Source organism: Stigmatopora argus, chromosome 11, assembly GCF_051989625.1.
Source record: "Stigmatopora argus isolate UIUO_Sarg chromosome 11, RoL_Sarg_1.0, whole genome shotgun sequence".
In the NCBI taxonomy this organism is placed as follows: Eukaryota; Metazoa; Chordata; class Actinopteri; order Syngnathiformes; family Syngnathidae; genus Stigmatopora; species Stigmatopora argus.
Window position 1 is genome coordinate 5,058,896 of NC_135397.1, and position 25,818 is coordinate 5,084,713.

Consider the following 25,818-nt stretch of genomic DNA (forward strand, 5'->3'; position numbering starts at 1 on the left):
TCCTCTCGCTCACTCTCGCTCTGACCTCTCATCCATCCATCCACTCACCATTGAAACAGATCATAATTCAAGAGAATCTGTCAGCTTCAAATTTCAGATGCATGCACCCTACCCTGAGGAAATATTATACACCAATAAACATGCTTTGTCATTGCAATGTATTTATTCTAATAATTTCATTTTGGACTACACATTGGATTAAAATAAATAGTTAAGTGTGTATTATTACTCTTGGGGAGTCAATTTGAGACCAGCTGGAAAAATAATTTATATTACACCTGCAGAAACACTCATATCACTTAACCCGTTTAGCACATTGAGAACTTGTTTACATGGCACCACTTGCACCATCTCACAGGGGAAGTATAAATTTCCTTGTGATGTTTTTTTTTAATGATTGAGGTGCACTTGCTAAATTGTGTTTATTTTAATTCTTATTATGAATTGTGCTTACGGTTGGCGTATCCAGTCAAACAAAACACAGCCATCTGCAAATACAATGCAACCATGAGGACGGCAAAACAAAACCTAATGAACTAAAGTATGATGGATTGATGGACAGGTTATGGACAATATAGATCTATCGACCGACAAATGGAAAAACAGACGAACCAAAAGATAACATTACTGTGCTGGTTTAAAATGTACTTACCTACCTGTTATCAAACATCCACTTGAAACCATGCAAGCCTCCCCACCCCAAAAAATACATTTCTTTAAGTGTTTTCTGTTGATAGTCCTATCTTTCACTTCAATTATGTGGTTATATTGCATGTGCACTCCATTGTAGTGAAGCTGTCGACTCAATCGATGGGTAGTTGTTTCTTTTTTGTATTCAATGTCTACACATTTGTGTCCCTTCTCGTCAAAGCAAATGCACATCAGTGGTTGTGTGCTCAAGGATTAATAATATACTATGAAGACAGGTGCATTACAACAAAAGTGCTTTGGATGATTCAGACCCTGAATGCAGTTTTGTATTGAAAGCAAACACTGTCTATTTTTTTACTAATAACACATTGTTTGCTGAAGTAATGGCAGCAAAATTTGTACAAACACGATCATTGACAGATGCTCACTTGCACATTTGTACATTATTATGAGAGCAGCCTTTGTGTGATTGCGGCTTTCAGAGTCATTTTATATAACAATACATATAGTTGAACCATGTATTTTGTGTTTCAGATTATTAGTGATTGTTATATTGTGATGTTGGACAGTTTCTGTTGGATTTTGGGAGCGTGTGTTGCTTATTTCATTAATCGTGACAAATTTGAATTTATTATTAAGTTGGGCGTGTGTTGGCTCACTAATGTGAAGCATAACTTTTCAGCAAAATCATCTTATAAGAGAGATCAATGTTTAATGTTAAGGTAAAAACTAATGATAAATTATACAGTGTACATGCAAAATTAGGGTGGCCCGGTGGGTCGAGTGGTTAGCGTGTCGATCTCACAGCTCTGGGGTCCTGGGTTCAAGTCCAGGTCGGTCCATCTGTGTGGAGTTTGCATGTTCTGGTCACTCTGGCTTCCTCCCATATTCCAAAAACATTCATGGGATAGGCTCCAGCACCCCCCACAACCCTAATGAGGATAAAACTGTTCAGAAAATGAGATGAGATTAGATGGGAGACATGCAAAATTTAAAAAAAAATTAAAAACTACAACAATATTCAGTAACTTAAAAATCTTTAACTACAACCTCCACAGTAAAGTTAATAGTATATAGGGGGTCACCAGTGTAACTTTTTATATAAATTAAGACAAAATATATCACTGTGGAAACTTTGTGACACATAGACACAATATGTGGAGTGCACTGACCGCACTAAATGGTGGACTAACCACTTTTATTGGCAACTTAACATTGATGGAGGTCTGATTTATATCCTAGTAACATGATCAACAGCATGACTGCTAAAAGCACCAGGCAAGCTGAATCTGGTTATTTAACTATGAAAAGTATCAAATATTATTATTCTCTCCATGGAACATGATCACATAACAACATAAATCTTGACAAATGAACTTATTATCTTTTTTTTTTCACTTGAACAAATCTTAAACTTTTTCCCCCCAAATCAGGTAAAAGATTGATCATCATGAGGAACCCTGATAGTATAGCTGTGAATTAGTTGTGTTTTTATTTTGCTGAATGTAATGTCCCTCTGCGTGGAATGACAGTGCAGTGGGAGGGCCACTTGGTTGTAACTAATAAGGAGCTCGATCAGCAGGCGATCCCACTGTGACTTTTATTTCCAAGTCCTCAAACCCGGAGTCGGACTGAACCTTATCTCACATGGATTACGCTCTGTTTGCTGCATTTTCGTCCTCGTTACCTTAGAGGAAACTTTCCCTGCTTCTGTAAGTACTTATATTATATATATGAACACAACATTGAGCGGTTAGCCTACGCTTGCGCGTCATAATTCCTCACCGACCAGTGTGTTTTCCCAGCGGATATACTGAATTAAATTAATTTAAGGTATTTCTAAGTACACTCTGGATTGATAGACATGTTTAGGAATGAATAGTATTGTGTGTATGTTGGCAAACGTGAGGATATTTAGCGCTGTTTTCAGTACACCCAAAATTAAATGAGACAGCCAATCACTGATGGAGCGCAAAAACATTTTTTTAGGATGGGAGGGGGTCAATATTGAGCACTGTTATTACATTAGGGACAGTCAGTGGCAATATCCAAGTCTATAACTTCATGTTTGGGTATTTATCATTTTTTTATTGAGTATGCACACATGGAAAAACAACAACAACATTTGTTATCTACTATGGGACTGTTGCATACAAATGTCATGCAGACATGAGTCTTAAGTGGGATTTTGCTTTAGGTAAAGGGATGTGTGTGTGTGTGTGTGTTTTGAGATGAACATCTTGCCTTCTCACAAACAAGGAACGTGATAGCCCTGTAGTGCTACTTGTCCCATGCTTGACTTCAAGTTGTCACATCACCCCTGAGCGCCATCATGCCAATGGGCTAAAAGTTACTTGCTGAAAGGCAACAACGCAACATTGGTGTTCACTCTCGGGTCTGTGTGAATCAAGTTACCGGGCTCTACTATAGGACATCTTTTGATTTGAATCACTTTTTTAAATGCTCACTATAATCCCTCATGACCATATTAAACTCTAACGTTGGTGTATAATTGGGTTGCATTGCATACCCACTATCAGGTCTCACACATGCAGATGAGATCGATACAGATCCAAAATAGAGTAAAAGGGCATTATGATTGCTGTATCTTCCCAATAGGATTTTAGTATTGTGATATCTGAATTTATAAATGTCTTCAAACTTATCTGAGTTGGGTGCACATCGGATAATATGTCTTGTAACTACCTGTATAATGTAAAGATTTGGTTTGGTCGGGAATGTTTATTTTTAGGTGAAACATTGCATTGAAGACAAAGTATATATATGCATACCTACTTTCCATATGATGTTTCATAGGCTGTATTATAAGCTATCGTTTGCCTTCCGGCCAGTGACATTATTGCAATGTGAGTGGTGGCATGCCACATGGTTCTGCACTTGCTCACAAGTTGAAGTATCTAGGTTCACTCCTTTTCCTGTATGTGAGGCTCTTCATCACAACAGCGTTGACAGCATGCGGATCAAAACAGTAGTAATTTAATGCTATGCATTACAGCCAAGTTGAAGCTTTAATAGAATCAGCCATCATGGAGTCACATATTTTTCATTTGTGAGAAAGTTATGTAAAGTAAAGTGAATAAAAACAACCACTTAAAATGCATGCATACTGCTGTACTTTCTTCATCACATAATGTGTGCACCTGACTTTTTTTTTTAGGTTTTCAGGTTTTTGTAGTTTATACAACCCTTCAATTTTTTTTGAAAGAAATCAAGAACATGACTTTACAGGGTCTTTAATGCGATAGACTCACCATTTGAGGATAAAGGATACAAAAGAGTGTCATATAAGTGATTTCGACTCATTTGGTTTTGAATACTTTATAACGATGATAGAGACTGACAAATTCAAGTAGAGTGGGTTTAAAATTGAATTCTGTCTTGTGCTTTTACTAAGGTTTTCAAGGACGCAATTTTGCTGTCACAGAGCCATGACCTGCTTGCTAAAATGGACTGCTTTTCTTTGGACGGTACACTTATCTCATTGTATTTTTGGAATGGCAATCAATGAACAAACAGGTAAGGTACATTGGTAACTTCTGTTCTTTCTTTATTTATTTTTTTAAATAAACTTATTGAGTCACAAATGATTATGCATCAGTGTGTGATACTGTGCCACACCAGACTACTTCGACATGTTAATATATCATGAAAAACTACCAATGTTAGTATGTCTGGCATTTTAAGTGACAAGTTAAGCACATAAATACTAGCATTTATTCTTGAATGCACAAAACAAGCAAACAGTATCTCTTAAAAGCCACAAACAGCTCTAAATTGAAAAACTCAACATGGCCCCTATATGCATGTTGCCATGGCAGTCATGGTCATTTTTTAGCAACTAGTTCAACCTTGAAAAACAGAGTGTTGTGAAAATGCTTTGAAATAAACACAAAAACACTATATCCACTGACTTTAATGTATATCATCGAATTGGAAACTTTGAGAGAATGCTTGCGTAAAGCCACCACTGGTTCAGTGGCTAAAGTCAATATTAAATGAGAATTCACAATTAAATTACAATACCTGTCAATCTCAGTCTTGTTTGGCATTTTTTCAGATCACTCCTGTCCTTTACTGAATGTAGACGTGCTCAGTTTTTCTGATATCCTAGAGGAACCTGTGGAGATCACAGGTATGTATGCACACAACGTCTTCATTGTATGCAACAAAGAATTAAAATCTACATCTATACCATGCACTAATTTCCGATTTTGCAGGATTTGATCTCACAGAAAAGTTTCTTCTCCGAAAGGGGACAGTTGTGGAAGACTTGCCTTCATTTCGCCTTGGAAACATCCCACTTATCAAGCCCACTAAGTAAGTGTACTCCCTATATGCACAGGTGATGAGGACAGAACCAAATTTCTGAAACAAAAATCTGTTGAAAAAGTACCTTCTTAGTGCAGTTTGGCAGATGGTGGTTCCTCTAAAGTGGCCACTGTTAATTGTTTCAAGTTCTTTCTCGTTACCCCAATTGAGCTTTAGCACGGCTCCGTGGTATTGTATTCGTTCTTCAACCTAGAGGCTGTTGGTTCGGATCCTCGTAAACCCCACAGTGACTCATGTCTGTCAAAGACGCCATAAAAAATAAAGTTGCTTTCCTTATTGTTCTGAAAAAACTGCATTTTTTGTTGTCACTTAAATGCTTGAGGACAGATGGCCTTTCTGGCGACCACAGGCCAGTAAACACTATCACTGCGTGTATTGCTTTGTACACCCCCTTTGCAAAGCCTCTCATGTGTAGCCAAGACTGTAAACAGTCTGGAATTGCAGTGTCCATTGAGATTAGCACCCATGTTATTATGTTGTGCCCCTTCATGGTCACTGGAGATTCTAACAACCTCGGTATAAGCCCAACCGAAGCCCAAGAACAAAATAATATGTGTAATATGAATATATGTAATGCGGAACACACATTGCGATCAGTATGCTTAGGGGAAAAGCAGTATGGAGAATTCACATGACTTGAGATAAGCCAGATAAAGTGAGCTCAGCGCAGTCGCATTTGCTTCTGCTAGTAAGGGCAAATGGTAAGGTGAGCCATTAGATGAGAAGACATTTGAACAGAATTAATATCTCTTGCATTTATTCTAGAGATTTCCTAAGGGCAAGGAATGGGGCAGTAGGAAAGGAATCGTTAAGAAGAAACGACATGAATGACACATTGAGGTGCCACTTACTTGGAGACTTTTGGTCCTAGGTGGTTTGGGGATCAACCTGTTACTTCTCCATAAATCTGATGTAGTGAAAAAAATTCTGAAATTTAATTTTCATAAAATGTATATTCATGAGTCTCTTGCAGTTTTACACCGTCGTCTTGCCCTTAGTAGAGGTTGACATTAAACTTTTCACACTCGTGTTCTTTGTGTCATGTTAGAGGTGGAATACATTGGCATTCTTCCAGAAAGTCTGTCTTATTTTTAATCTTTTACCTGACACGCTACTAAAAGTGATTACAGCTCACCTTTGGGTGAGGTGAAAGAATCTTTACGCCAGGTGATTTGCAGCGAGTTTCCTTTCTGTCCCGTCATCCATCTGAAAATACATTTACTTGTGCCTCAGTCTTTTGCCCCGGGTCCGTCCAAGAAACGGCTGCTTCTCAATGACACTGCTGACAGTGTCATTGGTTATAGTGGCGACTCTGTGATCTCTCTCATATCCAATTATCTAAGTACTTTGACAGGTGATACTGCATGTCAGCTGATGAGTGAGGCACACCAAATGTGAGCCCCTTCTCAAGTGTGAGGCCCCTCTGGATCGTGCATCTCTCGCTTCCACCTTCTTGCCCTCCCTCTCTCCACAGCCACTAAAACATTACCTCCTATAACATCTAGACTGGATAAGTGCAGTTGTACATTCTCCAACCTCTTCATCTGGCTAATGTTATGCTGGATCCGTACCATAATACACATTATAGTGCGTAGATCACGACAAGGAACATTTGTCTGAGGTGACAAATTGTTGTAAAGTCTTATTGCTGAATGTCGTCGTCTCTGTCCGTCCTCTAATGCCATGTTTGGCATTGTCTTCTCAACATTTTGTTTAGTTTTAAGCTATGTCACATTCTAGTAGAACATATCCACTCCTATAATTAGATCTAGGATATGCGCAATCCTCTTTGCATTCAAAATGATTTTGCTGCATTGTTATTATTAAATTGAATTGAATGCTTTTTATTGTCATTATATAAGTATAATGAGATTTAAAGCTTCACCACAAAGTGCACAAATAACAACAACATACAAACAGACAAATAAATAAAATAAATAAGAGACATGATATATATTTGCTGGCTTATGTCTTAAGGTTTTATTGTGAGTGATGGAATTTTTACTCCTGAAAAATAATGCTACTATTATTATAATTATTAAACTTGATCATCTTTTTTCCTCATAGACCCTTCATAAAAATAGCTCGATCTGACATATTGGATATATTGCACTAGAGTAATTTGCACCAAGATGTATAATAAAAAAATTCTACTAAATAAACCCTTTAACATGAATGTGTTGTTAGTTCCTCGCGACCATAGTGAGGATACAGTGGTTAAAATAAATGAATGAATAAAATGTTATTAGTTATGAATAAATTTTAAGTAAAGAGTGTCCAAACTATTCCACAAAGTAACACAGTGAATGCTGGTTTTAGTTCAGGCTGAACCAGCAAACATTCAGCTGCTGGAACAAGCAACACCTGACTGCAATCAACTGATTACACTGTTAAGCCAGTACAAACATTGTATCACAGTCATCGGTTGGAATGCAGCATGCACCCAAACTAATATGTAAACTGTAAGTCTATATTTCATGATTTATGCATAGAAGGTATCTGTTCTAAACAGGATGGGGGGGCTTGTGCTAAGTTGTTGTTAAAGCCCATGCTCACATTAATATGGGGCTTGTAACTTAACATTTCACCTTGTTGAGCCATCTTTGATCCCTGGCAGGATCATGTGTCAGTGATAGGGATGGGAGCCAACTAGGGTAACATTTGAGCTTTGATTGTCCCATCTGTTGATATCTGATTCCACGCTCTCTTTTAAAACAATCCTCCTGGGTAGGATTTCCTGAAAGACACCAAACTCTTTCGCCGGAAAGCTAAGCAGTGTCATTTTATCACGTTTTTTGGCCGTGATGAAATATGCTCCTTATTGCATACTCATCCAAAAATAGCCATACCTCATAAAAATTTAATTAGCTGGGGCCATTTGTTTTTAACCTCATTAATCAACACTTTTATTTAATTTACAAGCGACATTTCTGACAGACTTTTGACCACATCTTGAAGATTTATGCAATACGTATCATGTTTCATCAAATCAGTATCTCGACTCTTATGTTATATATATATATTTTTAAAATGTGTCACTGTTTGGAGATCATGTTATACTTGAGTTTCCATTTGCAATGTCTAGTAATGAAAAGTTTAAAGGAGAATATGATGTTATGGCAGAGCAGGCTTACAATAGATGATAGTATTTTTTTTTCCCGGAATGAGGTAAAATAGACTTTGCAAACCAATCTTCCCTGGAGGTCTGTTGAGGTCATTTTGCCACAGATGGCAATAAGAGTTGGGTTAAGATCTTTTGACCCTCGGGGACCCTATGTGTCATACAGTAGACATTGCGTGTTTTGAAATAAGAGCAGCCTTGGGGAGTTTATGGGATGTGTGGAGAAATCCAGGGATAGCAGCGCGGAATTATATTAATATACAGTACAGTATCTTTAGTGAATGCGCATACATTTTGTTAAAGTAATAGCTTTTACCTGTGATATAATTTGGTCCCAAAAGAAATAAAAACTCTTGTTAAATTGTTTTTTCCCCCAAGAATCTCTGTATGCCTACGTGCCCCTATATTTTGAGTGTAGGTTGCCTTACAAAATAAGCCAAACTCTAAAATTTGAAAGAGATGTATATATGAGGTTATGCCTTAAGGACTAAAAAAGGTTATAATACATGGATGAGAGATGGGGGTAGGATGATGTGGTCGTCTTGATGTAAAATATGTTGTTTTTCTTATACCGTACGGGTTCCATCTTCTCTACATATTCATGTTTTGGCTGGAAATTGTTTTTCGACTTTCCCGAGCAGCTGAGGTCAAACATATAAACATGTGTCTTCATTCCATGAGGCGTCTACGGGCCTCTAACTGAAGCACATAGTAGCGCGCACAGGGTAAAAGATTGGATAGTGTGACTTTGGATCAATGCCTATATGTTTTCATTAGGTGAATGCCAGGATGGCTTGTGCAAAATTCTTCAAACCAAATAGCTTCAATCGTGTCGGCCTGATTTGTTTGTAAAGGAGAAGCTTTGTCGATTGTGGACCTCTGTGTTGGATGCTCATCCCCTCCTGTTAGAAAAATGATATTTTGTCATGCATCGAACATTTATACATTGCTGTATTTTATTCTTTTTACAGACAAATATTCCCAAATGGATTACCAAGTGAATTTTCTCTTGTCACTATTTTTCGTGTGAGAAGAACTACAAAAAAGGACCGATGGTATCTTTGGCAGATATTCGACCAGGGTGGGGACAATCAGGTGGGTATGGGGGGCTTACAATTTGAAAACATCAGGAAGAAGCTGTAAATTAAGAAACTTAAATTCTAATATATTGTACATTGTCTAAATCATGACTTTCCTTTTAATTGAAGAATTATTTATTGACTAAACTGTCCCTGCTAATGTCTAATTAATGATAGACTCCTGTTTTGATTAAATGTAGTATACTGCAAATAACAATACCTTGAGTTCAGCTATTACTAAACTATAATATAAAGGGAATATTGGATTTTTTTTCTTTTTCGATTAAAGGTTGCGTTATTCCTGCAGGTGTCCATTGTAGTTGATGGCAGCAAGAAGGCGGTGGAATTCTCCTCGCAGAGCCCACCGAAGAACGTCCTCCGCTACACATTTAAGAGTCGTGACCTACACGCCCTCTTTGATCGCCAGTGGCACAAGCTGAGCTTTTCTGTACAGAGCAACATTGTTTCTGTTTACATGGACTGCAAGCTAATAGAAAGGAGGCTGACTGCCGAAAGGGAAGGCATCGACCCCAGTGGGCGTACGCTCATCACTACCCGAATACAAGATGGACGACCTGTAGATGTACGTGTTGCAACTTAAACGTTCTGCTGTTTTTTAGGAATCCTTCAGGTTTTTTTTTGACTACATAAAAAAATATGCTATCTGCATGCATGTGCCATCATTGTAGTTATGTGGAAATTCACAAGATTTTAATATAGTGCCAGTTAGTCGGTGAGTGTACCTTATTAGAATTCGTCTTATGTTCCATTAGTCATTGACCTTTAGGTTCACTTTTTATCTGAAGATGTGAGTCAGTACTTCAGCCAAAGGAAATGCAAAGATTTGGCTGAGAAAAAGTCTGAGTGATCATGTAACATGAATTTTATTATGGGAAATATGCCTTTTCATCAGTTCTCTTTTCCCCGCAGGTTGAACTCAAGCAAATGATCCTTTATTGTGATCCTTATATAGTCGATATGGAAACGTGCTGCGAGCTACTGGAGACAAAGGTACCATGCATTTAAGAATTGGCAACATTCTCATTTGTCCTTTGTTGCAAAGTAAATGAAGACCAATCCAAAATAAGTGAAACTGCATCATTACCAGAATATTACCATCAACTACATCTGTGTGGGTAGTGCACAACTATTTTACCTGAAATGTCAATACAGTTGTCCATTAACAATTTCTGTGCAGTGTGTTGTAAATCATTCACACAAGCATCTAAGTAAATTATTGTTCATGCGATGTTGTAGAAGGAAAACTAAATCCTGCAGATTTTTTTTCCATTTTGCGTACTAGCACTTAAAAAAAAAAAAATGCTTTGTAAAGAAACATGGCCAAAGTCTTCCAAAAGGGCACTTTTTGATGACCCGAAACGAAGGACTACAACAAATAGCCTTGATCAATAATTACTCATGTTACAATGATTTCCAATGATTCGGAGTCCTTTGACCTTTACATTCCATCTCTTCGGACAAACTATTACTTACGCTGGGTTGTTACCAAAGACTTATTGTATGGATCACATGTCAATTTTGTTTTTCTATAAATAATTGCGGCACAACTCCTTCAAATCACGTTATTGCTGTCAAATGTGATATGGACGATTGTTTATTGTTCCACCAACCAAGACAAAGTAAGCTGTCTAAATGGGTGTCTTCTTTGTATTGATCCAGTGTGAAGCCAAGAAGACACTCAATGACACGTTGCTTCCCCCAGTGACATCCCAGCTTCCACAAATGTTGTCACAGCCCCTCTCACAACCAGTTGACAGATGTCACTGCCCAGCTGAAAAGGTACAATCCATTTAACTCAACAAAGGACCTTAATTGAGAACACGCAATGTGTATTGTAAGTCAGCCAATAGTGATTTAGTTTAAGCGCTTTTTTACCTGGACCCATTTCTTTCTAGAATACGAACAATTGTGTAGAACACACTTCTAATGTCTCTTCAACATTTGAGCATGTCGTATCCACGGCTGCCAAAGAGTTTTATCTCAAACAAGTCCACTTTCTTAATGAACGAGCCCAAATTACATCTTCCTGTTCAAGATAATGTTTCCCTTTTCCAACTCTATTTTTTTTGTTATAACTCAAAACAAATAAGCTAATGGCGGGGAATCATTGATATTTCATTAAGCATTAGAGTAGTTAAAAGTATTATATTTTCATTTAATTAGACACAATTAATATTAAACCGTATATACAATACAAATTGCCATAATTGCCCCATAATTGGTTGTCCGTCTCCTTGTGCTCTTCGATTGGCTGACAACCAATTTAGGGTGTAGCCCCCTATTTTTTTCTTAATTTTTTATTGTTTGTCTTTTTCCTGTATAGGGGGATGCTGGTCTTCCCGGTACAGCTGGAGTTCCTGGACCAAAGGGCGATATGGGAGAAAAAGTATGTTTTAGTGTTTATTCATGCAGAGTAATAATCTTATTATTTGACTACATGTGGTCGGATATGAAAACCCGATGTTTTTTATTTTTTATTATTTCAAAATTTAGATTTACAACAATAACAAAATCCAACACAAAATAGACGCGGGCAGAAATCCCTATCGTCGTAACTTTGAGAGGTCTGACGTACTTGTCCCAAAAACACTGCAGTAGACATTAGAATTTCAGAGAACAATCCTGTTTCCATGAAATCCTAATAGGTAAATAATAATTGTACTGAAAATGGTTGCTTTTTCCAAGAAAGCAACAACAAGAATGACCCTGAAAAACTGTCCACACAAATAGGATGAAAGCCCCTTTTTATCTGCCTGACCAAATATCAAAAAAGGAAGGTAGCTAGAGTGGGAGGTAAAGAAGAAAGTCACTAGGAGTAAATGCCAAATTACAGCAGGTGGGTTAAAATGAGTTATTTCAGTGTGAAAACGACATTTTGGGTTTTGTCGGCTACAGTGAAAAAAAATCAACTTACATTCTCAGGTACAACTGGATTCATTCTTTAAATATAGTAGTTGTAGGACACGGATGGTTAGACCTACTTTGACCCTGCCAGATTGGAGAATTGGATAAGTCCTTTTACCTTTCCTTGTAGTCACTCATCCTTTCCTTCTCCTTACTCTAGGTAAAGAGGTTTTTGTTGTTATAGCGAAAAATTCATAGTACTTGTTGTCTCACTTAGCAACAAGTGAAAAATGCCGTTTTTTTATAGCTAGAATGACATCTTCCCTGTGCCTGATGCCTCACAAAACAGGAATTGTATGATAACTTCTTACAGTAAATAGAAACAGCTTATGCAAAAGAAAGCATTGTTTCCGCTATCAAGGTTACAATTGACGGGGAGGATGTCTTACTGAAATAATGTATCTCTTGTTAAATGTGTGATAGCCCGAGATTGGCATTTAATAGGCCAGTTCAATAATTTGACTTGTGTATTTTTTGGCATCTCAATGCAAAATTACTTTTAAAAGAAGAGGGGATGATATAATGAGCAAACAATGTCATGTAACGCTATGTTCAGCATCGTGTCGACGTTTCAACACGTTTCCTGTGTTGACAGAAATAAACGTGACTTTATACATAAAACTAGTGTTGAAAAAATTCCGATATAGGGTAAAATGTTTTATTCATTTACTTGTATGCCTGTATTAAAAGTGCAATAAATAAATACAAATTGATATCAATTCAACAGACACTCCTTTAAAGAAGGTAAAAAAATATTTTCACCATCTTGAAAATCAGCACAGCTGCTCCAGTGACCTGGTTTGCTGACACCACCTTTTATTTTCAGAAATAACCATTGTATACAAGTAGACTTGTTTTTTTTTATTTGACTCGAGATTAAATTCAGTATGCTTCTCACAACCCCAGAGCCTTTCAATATTTCCCCCCCTCCTATCACGGACCGTGATTTGATACTCTTGGTGTGCTGACCTCTGTTGTTAACACCTGAAATGTAATTTCAAGTTTTCCCCCAATCAATACTTGGCACCATTTGTTTACTCGCCAAATGCCAACATTCATAACAAATCCTATTACCATCTTCAACAATAAATCAATGACGTTAAGGAAAAACATTATTGAAGCTTGCACTCGCACATGGTTAGTTGGTGGCAAATAGGCTTTGAGAGCTGATACTTTGCACTGCACTACAGTGTACGGTGCATCTGGAATGCATTACGCCAGTCTTTTGAATCTCCATTTGTTTACATTGAGACTCTTATTATTATCTCAACACGCCTGGAGTCGATATTTGTGACCTCATATAAATAAATAGGGAAGTAGTCGTTCTGCTTTCTCATCAATGGGAGCTGATTTGATTTCTTCTATCAAACCTTTCTTGTTGTTCTCCTGCAGTTGTTTTGGTTTTTTTTGTGGTCAAGTGTTCTGACAAAGCCATTATATTGATTGCTTTGAGTTCAAGTGAGCTAGTAGAAACTAGCAGTGTTAAATTGAACTCCAAATTCCTGAGAGGAATCCAATGACTTTTAATCTCTGCTTTGCCCTTTGTGAAGTTTACATTCATAATACATGACTAACAGCGTTATAATGAGGTGAACGTGAGCATTTCAATTACTCTCAGAGAATCCCTTTCTGCATGGAAAAAAAACACATTAGAAATTTAGCATAACTTTGTAGCGATTAATCAAAGACATTGAGAAATGTAGAGCCTTTAAAAGATGCCTAATGAGAAGTGTGGCCTAGTAATTGTGACCTACAGTTGGGAAAGTGGGGGATTACTCTGCATGTGTAACCCTAACAGTAAGTACTATTCTACATTACAGTGAGAGTTTGATGGAGGATTCAAATACACTGCAAAAGGATTAAACCGCAATGATTAATTCAAAATCCCCCAGGAAATTAAACAGATAAGTTGGGCGGTGTAAGAATGGGGCTCACTTGAATGGAAATCCATTTTCCATGGCCTAGCACATAAACCCTGGTATTACTAGATTTGCAGACTTTGTACACACAAAGACAGTAAAAAAAATGAAGGCATAATAGTGAAATCAAAACTTCTCCTTCCACATTTACCTTTATACAGCTTTTCAGTATTACAACTACTCATGTTATCAAATTAGATTCACTGTATTTTCTGGTACTCGGTCGTTTGATCGCCGGTCTTTTGGTCGCCCGGAAGGTTATTGATAATTACCATTTATATCGTTGCTCAAATTCCCTAAATACAAACTGCAAATTATTATTTAGTCATACTTAATGCCCTATTAATTATTAGGCTAAAAAAAAGCTCCAAATTTCCTGTACTTTTATTGTGTTTTGTTGGAGAACTTGTTAAGACCCTGACTGACGTCCATTCCTAAGGGGACAACGCATGTACATACAAACTCTTATACACTCACACGTCCGCTCAGTGAAACTGCTCAGGGTCAGTGTTGGCTTTTATTGATGCGTAGACCATGTTGTTTTACCTTGTTTTGTCGCTGGTCTTTTGGTCGCCGGTCTTTTAGTCGCCGGTTGTTTGGGTCCAGGCGACCAAAAGACCGCAACCAAAAGTCTGGCGACCAAAAGACGGCGATCAAAAGACCGGTGACCAAACGACCGCACACGGTATTTTCTGGCCAAAATTCTGAATGCCTGCCAAATATGAAAGAAGCACTAATTTTTTTGAGGCAATTCTACATACATGACCATTAATGTCCTAAACTATAGCCATTTACCTTCTGAGTTTTTGTTGGATATATACCGCTAAGAACTCTCATCTAACATATTTTCTTTCCTTAACATTTAAGCCTTGTCGCTCCATGCCCAAAAATACTTTAGCTTTTCTGTGTTTCTGTTCCAGGGAGAACCCGGTGAAGTCTGCCGTCAAGAAATCATGTGTCAAAAGGTAGAAATATAAATATTAAATAGACTATACAGATTTCTTTTTCTTTTTTTTTTTTTTTTTTGACTGACCTGCTAGCACAAAGAACATTTTTTGGGTCTAAAAGGCACGATATATGTCAAGTCAAGTGTGATATAGATATCACATAGTATATGTTTGATATTTCAAAAGAACGCAGTTTATCGTGATAGTCTTTTCATTCCGGAAAACACTTGAATAGTACTGCATATTTTCAGGCTTCACCGATGGCCACGTTGTGAAAGTTTGCTGAAGGTACTTTTATCTTAACAGTAAATGTGCTTTTGTCCTTGGATCCTCCAGTCACACTTTTTATAAGCTGACCATTTGGCCATGAGGTTATAAAACGACAGGTTACTTTAATACCACTGCCAGGAGGTTTTGTGACATTTTGCCCACCGCTCAGAAATAAAAACTGAAGAGTATAATAGAATATTTGCACTCTTGGTCTTGTAGTTATGTAACAAAATCGCTGCGGTGAAATCATGTTGCATGACGCTCAATGCGCAGCATTTTCTCGCTTGCTGTTTATTTGGTTGGCGTAGTTTTGTTTTATACCACTGCGGTGAATTTATATGGTTGGCGCACTGTTTCCTCTGATCTTTCAAATAAATCACAATACAATAAACTCAAGTAGTGACCCTTGTTGGAATTGCTTGTTGATGGGTTTTATTTGCTTCATGCTTTTGCAAAGCTGTTTTACAAGTGAACTCCTTTTAAGATACAATTTTAGAATGTATTTTGACTGCTCTCATAAAAAAAAAGAAAAAAAATACCAAGGACTGAAATGCAAACTATTCTAACTTTCCTTTTTTGTTACTATAGGGAGAAGATGGATCAGAAGGAGAGAAGGGCGTCAATGGGGAAAAGGTAAGCGCCACTATCTCTAGTCGGCATACTGTAGATATTCCATGCATAGCATATCAGCCAGATCCACAATCGTCAGAGAATCAATTCTTATAGGCTTTTCATTTTCCACGGGTTGCCCGGGAGCATTGAGGAGCACAGCAAAAATTTACTATGTCTGTTTTCTGTGCGTGACATATTTGAAGTGGATCTGAGTGTGCTCTATCCCTCAATGTCCTTCTGCAGTCAAACTAATTGATATGTGTGCTGCCATGGGCTTGGCATACTAATGGGCTAAACTAATTTCTCAAATTACTGTATGCCTCTTTGATGTCACTTGAGGTTAAATTTTATCGCATGCTGGCAAATTGAACTGCGGTGATTCGACTAATGGGTCTACTCCGAGCCATACGTTTGCCACTGTAGTATATGCGGGAGCAAATGCTTGTAAATAGGATTATTTAGGGTACATTTGAGTTTATGAATTAGGTGCTTTAGAATTTAGCAGAAGTTGTTTCGGCGGAGATTAGGTGGGAGCAAGTTTCATTTTAGTGCTCATTAGCGCTTTTAATGATAAACCGTAAGTTTGCCCACCGAGGTACGATATAGACGGAAGCGGTACAGATGGTCACTTTATTGTGTGTTGGCTGGCAACGTCGTAGTCATCAAAACATCTCCCTGTTGAAAAGATATACATTGGTCACAAAGAAATTCTCTGCAGTGAAAACTAGAAAGTAATGCTCAAATGTGGCTTGAAAAAAAATGCCTGTTATGGCAAGGTATGGGTCGTCTCTGTTGAGAACCAACCTGGCATAGTAACAAGAAATCGCCTGTTGTTTTTGATGAATAGTACACTTCATCTTTCAGCCATGCCAAATGAGTCTTTATGCTCCGACTGGCTTTGAGTTGTGTTAATGTTATATTGCCACTCATCAGCGAGCTTTGGTCCGACCAGATAAAAGTAGACAAATTATGGTTGAGCACTAATGCATGTAAAATACAGGTTGAGGGACAAATGTCTAACAACAAAAGCTTAATTGGCAGGGTACAAGCATGGATTTAAACACCAACACAACCCCTGTGCCACCCTCTCGCCGCGTTGCTCACTTTGTTTAGGAGTCTGTAGCTACTGGCAACTCAAAATACATTTGCATTTGAATGTCTTTATCAAGTTTACTGGGGAGACCACCTAACTGAATATAAACTGCATCTGTTCCGAAAGCAGTCAATTTCAATTGCAGTCATTATCCTGCAAAATAAAAGTGAACAGGTGACCTTTTTCAATAGGATAATGTCTTTGTGCCTTAAAACTAGGAATTGTTAATTGGGGGGAAAAAGTACTTGTGTGTGTATAGTTTCTTCTTTAAGCTTCCAGGGAATTCTAGCTGACAGGATGTGAGTGGCACATAAAATAGAAAGCAGGAGAGGACAAGTTGCAATTTGTCTTTTCTGTTTCGATGCTATGGTTGAAAGGCGTTTACGTGACATCATTTTGAAAAGAGAACAAATTAAAAACTGTCACTGTTGATGTTTTTTTAATGGCAAGACTCATACCACAAGCCTTTGAAAAGAGGATGAAAATAAATATTTGCTGAATTCGATATTTTGGGCTTTGCTGAGACACACCAAGCTTTTTTTTTTCCTCCAAGAAATTCAATTGTTTTATCAGAAAATGGTTAATGATGGGGTGTTACTTGTATTACTGGTGTGTAAATATCCGTGAAAGTGAGATTTTAATGTCTCAATCGTTAATACAACCATATTGCTGGCCTTCTGTTTAGTATAGAGCATATTCTGTGAGGTATTCAATAAATCTCACTCTTCAAAATAGTACTTTTGTGTTCGCCAGCTGATAGTCAGGCTAAACAGTGCCGGCTGCCTGGAGGAACATATTGCAAATGAGAGTTTAACGATTGATGAGATCTATTCAAGCATTTAGTTGAATATGAAGGCAGTCCACAAGAGGAAAGGACATTGGCTAACCTTGCCTGTTAGCTCATCAGCAAATATTAAAACCTATTTCCCCAGGTTGCTCAATCAATCACAAGTTCAGTCTCATTAACAGCAATGAGACTGCCACCTTTTAATCAGTTAATCAACTACGCTCATTAGTTTGGAGAAACATTAAGTAGTCTGATTGTGCACATGGTTTACTGATTAATTTGAGGTGAGCATGTTGTTCAAAATGGATTGTATTCTTGAGTTGACTAAGCTACCGAATCGCATTATAAATCAGTTGTGTAGTGTAGCAGGTTAGTTACATTGTGACAAACTAAGGCCTCCTGTCACTACACTGCATATGACAAATTCACATTAAAAAGTATAATTGTGTATATACCATACATATGTCCATGTGTCACCAAATGATAATAATAGATGAATATTCTTGATATCTGTAAAGTATGTGTATTAGACAACTAAACATATTTGAGACTCACTTAGTCTCGGTGATCCGCATGAACCTATTTAACTTCCTAACCATCTACTTGACCTGCACCTTTTACTGTGATGAACTCATGTTTTATTTTTAAAGCCAAAGGGCTATTTAGGGCTCAACTAGTCATCTGAGAAGCGAGAATCCTATGCACGACCATGTGATCAGGATCCTTTTCACAGATACATATCCTATGGGAAAGAGAGGGAATAAACTGCGTGTAATTCCGCAAGCACTTCCACTTGTGCGGACGGAAACTCAAAGTGTCAATGCAATTGATTCTCGGAACGTGATATTCGTTCACAACAGCCTTTTATGTTTACATCCCTTTGGTAAACTATTGTAATTCATGGGGAGTAATAGCCATGCTAATAAGAAATCGTCCAAGGCACTCAATGTGATTGGTTTCACAGCAGGAGTGTGTCTGCGTGTGTGTGTATGTTTGTGTGATGCGTATCACTGAGCAAATGGAAAGTCACAAAAGGCATTTCCGGCAGCAACCTCTCTGGCATTTGCGTCTCGGCACTCGAGTTATCTGTGTTGCTTGCTGAGATTTCTCTTCCACGCTGCTTCAAAGAGTATGATGCCTTTATACAGAAACAATATTTCTCTACTGGAATGCTGGGAGTACCGGAATTATATCCCACTTTAATTTAGCCTTCTTCCCCACAGGTATAAACCTTGTATTGCTGATGATTAAAATGTATAGCGTTGGAGTGACTAGCAATTATTCCCCCGCTGACCAGTCGGGACGTCGAGCCCGGGCTGGTCCAGTTAGTAAAAGGTATGAGTAAACATAATTAGGCTGCATTTGTGCATCCCTGCTTGTGTAGCTTTAGTTGTTCCGGGCTGGGGAGTTGCCAGATTGCCTTTGCAGCCCCACCGCTACAGGAGTAACGAGACACGGTGGTGTGTGTAATTAGCAGGCAAGTGTACACACAGCTCCCCATAGTGTTCTGACCTTGCGCTGCAGCACAGTTACACAAACAGGAGCCCTCGCTACCTTTCCCTCGCCTTCATCCCTCCATGTAGAGACAGCAAAAGCCCACAGCTTGCAACAAAAGATAACAATGCAGCACATTCAGCCCCCTCGTCACCGTGGACCTGAAATGCTTCAGCCGTTTGATTCGCGGCGGAGGGAGGAATAAAAGCATACGAGTCAGTTTCTGTGAAGGATGGCAGGTGTAATGATGGAAAAAAGAAAAAAAAGTTTTCTCCTGAAGGTTTGCTTATTTACACTTTCCATTATGTTGTGCAGTGGAGAGTTGAAATTGCCCGAGATCAACTTTTTATTGCAGGCCCTCCATGTCGCCCTTTTACAGTGGTACCTTGACATACGAGTGGCCCGACATACGAGCAATTCGAGATACGAGTAAAATTTCGGGTAAACTTTTATCTTGAGATACAAGACAAATTTTGATATACGAGCAGACAGCGGACGCGAGGTGCTGCTCATAAGAACATCATGGGCACTGTCTCTCTCCCCGCAACTCCGTCGTGTAATGTCTCTGGTCGCAACTCTCTCTTTGTAATGTCTCTGTGAGCACTGGGCGGAGCGTTGCATTTTTTTCAGGGTTTTTTCCCCGTTAGTCAGTGCGAATGGCGTATATACTACTTCTCGTTGGCAAGTGGTCGTGCGTTATCCTATTGTGAGGACATTTGTGTGCATCATTCTGGGAATATTTTGAAGGGAATACAAACTCAAACAACCCTCGATATTTACTGATAGTCAGTGTGGACACGGGGCAAAAAGAGCCAACCCAGGAGAAGAAAGGTATCAAAATGTCAAACAAAATTAAATTTAAGTTTAGTGTTAGGTTCGATTAAACTTATTTTTGAGTGTCTGCATTCTCATTCAAGTTCATTTAAATTCGTTTATGTTATGTTACGATAGCGTTGCCGTGCAAAAAGCATCCCCCCTGCCACCGTCTCTTTGTCCGTCTCTCTCTCTCCCCCCCTTCGAAATCCATATAATTTTAGTACTATTAAACACATTTCAGTAATATTAAACCACTAGTTGTGTAACTTTGTTAATAGATGGCAAATTAGAACAAATAAAAAAAAAAATCCAATCCAATATCCTGTTTTTGATGTTTTTTCAGAGGGTTGGAACGAATTAATTTGTTTCTAGTTCATTTCAATGGGAAACGTTCGTTTGAATGACAAGAAAATTGACATACGAGCTCAGTCCCGGAACGAATTAAGCTCGTATCTCGAGTGTATTTTGAATGAGGCCTAAGGCAAGAATGATGAACTGTATGGCAAGTGTATTTAAGAAAAAAAGATTGAGGACCAATGTATCACTTAAATATTGTGGAGGAATCCATCCATGTTTCCGATGTGGTAACATTAAACCTTGTGCAGTGATTAGATTGTGCATATTATAGCTTTGAAAACTGATTAAACAGTGCACCTTTTTCTTTATGACTAGATTGGGTGTGTAAAATCTTTGAGGTTAATTGTTTTCCACTCGCAAATATATGATTGGGAATCACAATCTTTTAACGGTTGTTAAAGAATGCCAATAAAAATGCATCGTGATCATATTTCCAAGCCCTCCCACAACAATAAGGAGAGCAGTGCTGCTCATTACTGAAAGGTTGGCAAAATCCAATTAATCAAATTCCCTCCTGTAATTGTCTGAACCTCAACTTGTTTACGTGCTCATTATCAAATTGAGCCTTGAACCTCAATACTCTTTGATTCTTATCACGCAGACTACGTAATAACTTCATGAAAAAATTAGCTGCAGGATTCCCCCCTCGTGTGTCACATTATCACCGTTAAGTGCTCTGCCTGTCAATTGTGAATTTGACACTCATGTTTCATGACAAGAAGAACCATTTTGATATACAGACATTGTATTTGCCCACGTAAAGAGACTTGCGCTTTTAGAATTATGGGTAAATAACAGTATCTGAGATCATTCGGTATGAAATGTTAGCTCCAGTTGTGTTTTTCTGAAAGATATCTTTTCAAAAGAAGCTTACAGGCAATACAGAATACATTATGTGGAGGATACAGGTGTATGCAAACATGTTTTGCATATAATTCACTATTAATAGCCCCACTAACACATTATTTGACTGTAAGAAATGATTGTGTTTTTGCAGTCCTATGCGCATTTATATATAGTGTAAGGCCTTTCCTAATTTTCAGTTTTCAAAAATGTTGACAAACAAACAATGTCACACAGCCATGGGATTTATGAATGAAGCCATTCATCTCATTGGTCGAAAATCATACACCTGTATGTTTTCCTTCTCAGGGTCCAACAGGTGACCCAGAACTAGTTGCCATACATATGCTAATAAAAGTACACAAGAAAAATATGTGGAGTAAATCTGGTTACTTCATGGCCAGTGCTTAATATTCATCGCTTGGCATTTTGAGCTTTCAGTTGAATGGTATTCGTTTTAAATCAGCGTCTAAAATAGTTCTTTTGGTGAAGTGGTTGCCAGTAACACGATTGGTTTAGCTGAGAAATACTCATATCTGGCAGGAATAGGGGAATATGAATATGTGAGCAATGTTACAAACTGTAATATGTAGTATTGAAAACTAGTTATTATACCAAATATTTTGGATAGTATTTTTTTCATTTAGTGTTTGATTGTATTTTCATTAATATTTTGCCGTTGTGGTTGATTTCAAATATATTAATATATGCCTCCAGAAGAGTGTAGGAATATTAAATGTTCATACACTCCAGTACAACAAAACATCGTTTATGTTATATCCCACAGTTATGTTGTATAGATTATATAAATGTGCATTATTTCATTTACTCACTAAATGTGAATGGGGATTTGGATCAATAAAAGGTATTGAAAATGGAATTGAAATCCCTCATGTCTAATCGATTCACATGCGAAATATTAGTAATTGCTTTCCTCCTTCTGGTCTACTGTTTGTTCTTTTATCTCATGTGGGGGAAAATTGATCATCTATTTAATTTGAATTTTGTAAATAAACTGATTGGAAATTTGTCACGCATACCTACTAATATCGTCCAATTAAAGTGTTTAGCTTTGTAAAAAAAAAAAGAAGTAAAAATTATCATGAGAACATGAATTATTATACATTAATGCTTTCCTCATTTTAACATTTGAAGATTCAATTTCCATGATTGACTTTCTGTTATGGATTTTAATAGACACATTGCTCTCTTTTTTTAATTATGTTTACTCTAACCGTTGTAATATTTTCCCATGTGCTATGTTATTACTTGCTACACAGTTTTTTTATCGATGTTTATTGAATTATGACTACTACCTTTGGGGACTCAACACATGCAATATTATGTCTGCATAACTTCAAGTTATAATTAAGGTAGTGAATTTCTGGGGAGTCATATTTCTGCTGCAGACCTGGGATAGGTTTTTTTTATTCTATTAAAACTGTCAAAAGAGGCATATTTGGAAATATAAATTAATGATCATCACCCCAAGTGGTCCACAGAGCAAAAAGCATCGGCAAATACAATTATGTTTTGTTGTGTTGCTGTCAAAATACACCTCACCGCCAGCAATCCCTCTATGAGTCTATGTCAACAGCGCTATTGTTTCTGTCCATCGTTAATGCGGCAAAGCTTTAACGTTCCATACTATACCACTTTATTTGTTTTAAGATGTCAGGATTAATAGGACAAGAAAAACCTGTCCTGGGTTAAAATCTTTTTGACAGTCGGCATTTAACCACAGACTCTAAATATCAGTTAATGGGTTTTCCTAGTGTATTTTTTTAGCCATGTAGTATCTAGTCTCAGTATAACTGTAATTTCAGTGCGATAACCGTTTTTATGTATTAAGCAATGCCCGCACAATGAGGTTTTTCCCCTCATTAAGTACACCAGTTTTGTTTAATCTCATATTTAATTGGTTATTGATGTTATTTTCATACTTCTTTTCTGTGTTGGTCTACAGGGCGATGTTGGTCTGCCAGGAGCTCCAGGGTTGCCTGTAAGTTTACAGTACGGTTTTCCTACAAAATCTTCTTTTAACGAATCACATTGAACACATCAAACCCAAAAGGGTCCATTGTATTTTGGTCTGGACCAAAGAAGGCCAACTATAGATTTTCCTAGTACGAATACGTCCTAAGGCCCCTGTCATCAACCTTAAAATCACAATTTTCCACCCATTTATGAGCCTTCTACTGATAAAACATCCAGGTAGCAAATTCTATTGGTGTTGGACTCCAGAAGATTTGTATGAAGTGAAAAATTGTACTGTCTATTTAAAAAAAAAATCATTAATAATTTATCGTTTTTTTTTTTTTGCTGTATGCGTCACATTGGGATTCCAAAAGGTCATCGCAAAGGATATCTGTGATAGCTACATCAAAGTTATCTGATGAGGATGCAAGTAAAAAAAAAAATGACTACGACTGGCTGTCTCAAAGCTTGTAGCCTCATGTGTCGTAAGCTGTTAGTCGTCTTGTTAACTTTCCAAATCTGAAAAAAGGCCTCTGACTAATTCGGAGGACAAGCCCTAGGAGCATTGCATTACTGCAGCTGTTTCCAAGTAAAGTCAACAGCTTTTGACTCCTGGATGCCAACAGAAAGAGAACACCAATCCTTTGGTTTGTATCTGAAAAAGGAGACGCGTTTAGCCTTGTGTCCATTTTGTGGGCCGGCTGCGGAGGAATGCCTGTCTTCTCTTTCTGGGTGGTGGGCATCAGGCTGTCTGGGGACTTGTAATAACCATGCTCCCACTTCTCTGAAGGTCTTAAAGGCCCAGGCCAATTACCTTGTTAGCAGTTGTGCTGCCTTAGTGTGCTTTTACAACTTGTGTTGTTTTACCATGTGTGGCACACTTCTTCATGGGCCAGTCCTTAACAGATGAAATATTTGCTTGGAACTGTAATGTCTTGATTTGTTTTATTTGACTCTTAGGCTGAAATGCAATGCCTGAAAGGCGATGAGGTAATTTGCCTGTTTTTAATCGAAAATGATTCCAATAATAATGATGGATTCCTTTTTACTGTTCTCTGAACTGTTTTTTTTTTTTCATTCAGGGACCCCGTGGTGACAAAGGAGACAAGGTAACTAATGTTTAATGAGTATAAAAATACAGATACGCATGATCACATTCACAAAACAATTTATTTCAAAAGACAATTTGAATCTGAAGCCGCATGACGGTGTAGCAGTTAATTTGACTGACTCCGGTGAGGGCAGGCGCGGGCTCGATTCCCGCTGGTAGCAGTAGGATTGTGCGTGCAGATGGTTGTTTGTCTCTCAAACTGGTGACCGGTCTAGGGTGTGGTCTGCATATCGCCCAAAGTCAGCTGGGATAGGCTAATGAAAATTGAATCTGGAAATGAGCGTGACCGGATGTTTCGTTGAAAGACGTTTGGTCGACTAGACGTTTGGTCGACTGGACGTTTGGTCGACCGGACGTTTGGTTGACCGGACGTTTGGTCGACCGGACGTTTGGTCGACCGGACGTTTGGTCGACCGGACGTTTGGTCGACCGGACGTTTGGTCGACCGGACGTTTGGTAGAACGGACGTTTGGTAGAACGGACGTTTGGTAGAACGGACGTTTGGTAGAACAGACGTTTGGTCGCTGGGTTCGCTCGCTGTCAAATTATGACAGAGTTTACTGTTGATATTTTGATATTAGATATTAAATTAAATAATTTTGAGAGCTGGTTTCAACAGTAAAACCTGGCGACCAAACATCCATTCGACCAAACATCCATTCTACCAAACATCCGGGGACCAAACGTCCGGCGACCAAACATCTTTCGACGAAACGTCCGAGTACCGGAAATGAGTTATGAGACAGACACAGATGACGGCAACGTAAAACGTTGAATTGACGTCTCTTAGTGGCTAATTCATCTGTGTTTGAATGAATAGCACCTATTTCTGACAAGACAATTTCCTAGTCATCCACTTGCCTGTCAAATGTCTTCCCACATTACTTTTTGCAAGAAGTATTCTCTGAGTTGCCACATGAGTCACTCCAATCCATGATTTCTCCTCAGGGAGAGGACGGGGCGCCAGGCCAGACCGGAGAAGCCGGCAAGGAGGGCAAAAGGGTGAGTAAACACAAACAGTCCAAGATTTTTTGCCTGGCCTGTGCTTGAACACATTTTTTGGGGGGGAAGGCTGGGACTTGTGTGGCAAGCTCAACAAACAGCAGCTGAGCTGACTTTATTTCGGGGGAATGGGAGATGACGCGTGTATTGCAGTGGTCGAACGAGAAGAATGACAAAAACGGACAGCAGTAAACATGGGCTGCTTGACAATTAATGAAAGGTCTATATAACCACGGGGTAGCAGACGGTCACAGCATGGCAGCGCATACTGGATGATTGACCCCTGCGTTGTCACTTTGGTGGGAAGTTCAGAGTTTGAGACACTCCATGGACTACATGTATATGCGTATGTCAATTTTAAACATAATGCTATATATTTAGGAAAATATTTTCTCTATTCTGCGGCTCTATCTCCTTTAAATTGTAACCTATTGTACCACCAGGCTAAAATTTGTCCAACTTAA

General features: G+C 38.2%; 1 protein-coding gene across 1 annotated transcript in view; it reads left to right on the top strand.

Moving 5' to 3' along the window:
- Positions 1-2,175: 2,175 nt before the first annotated feature.
- LOC144084822 (uncharacterized) overlaps positions 2,176-25,818 on the top strand; it is an 81,156-nt gene continuing 57,513 nt past the window's right edge. The window contains exons 1-15 of the mRNA XM_077613594.1: positions 2,176-2,363; positions 4,067-4,188; positions 4,730-4,804; positions 4,890-4,989; positions 9,094-9,217; positions 9,509-9,784; positions 10,132-10,212; positions 10,882-11,001; positions 11,546-11,608; positions 14,966-15,010; positions 15,851-15,895; positions 23,231-23,266; positions 24,202-24,231; positions 24,324-24,350; positions 25,301-25,354. Of these exons, the coding sequence (XP_077469720.1) occupies positions 4,101-4,188; positions 4,730-4,804; positions 4,890-4,989; positions 9,094-9,217; positions 9,509-9,784; positions 10,132-10,212; positions 10,882-11,001; positions 11,546-11,608; positions 14,966-15,010; positions 15,851-15,895; positions 23,231-23,266; positions 24,202-24,231; positions 24,324-24,350; positions 25,301-25,354 (1,164 nt within the window). The 5' untranslated portion in view covers positions 2,176-2,363; positions 4,067-4,100. The remainder of the gene's footprint in view (positions 2,364-4,066; positions 4,189-4,729; positions 4,805-4,889; positions 4,990-9,093; positions 9,218-9,508; positions 9,785-10,131; positions 10,213-10,881; positions 11,002-11,545; positions 11,609-14,965; positions 15,011-15,850; positions 15,896-23,230; positions 23,267-24,201; positions 24,232-24,323; positions 24,351-25,300; positions 25,355-25,818) is intronic.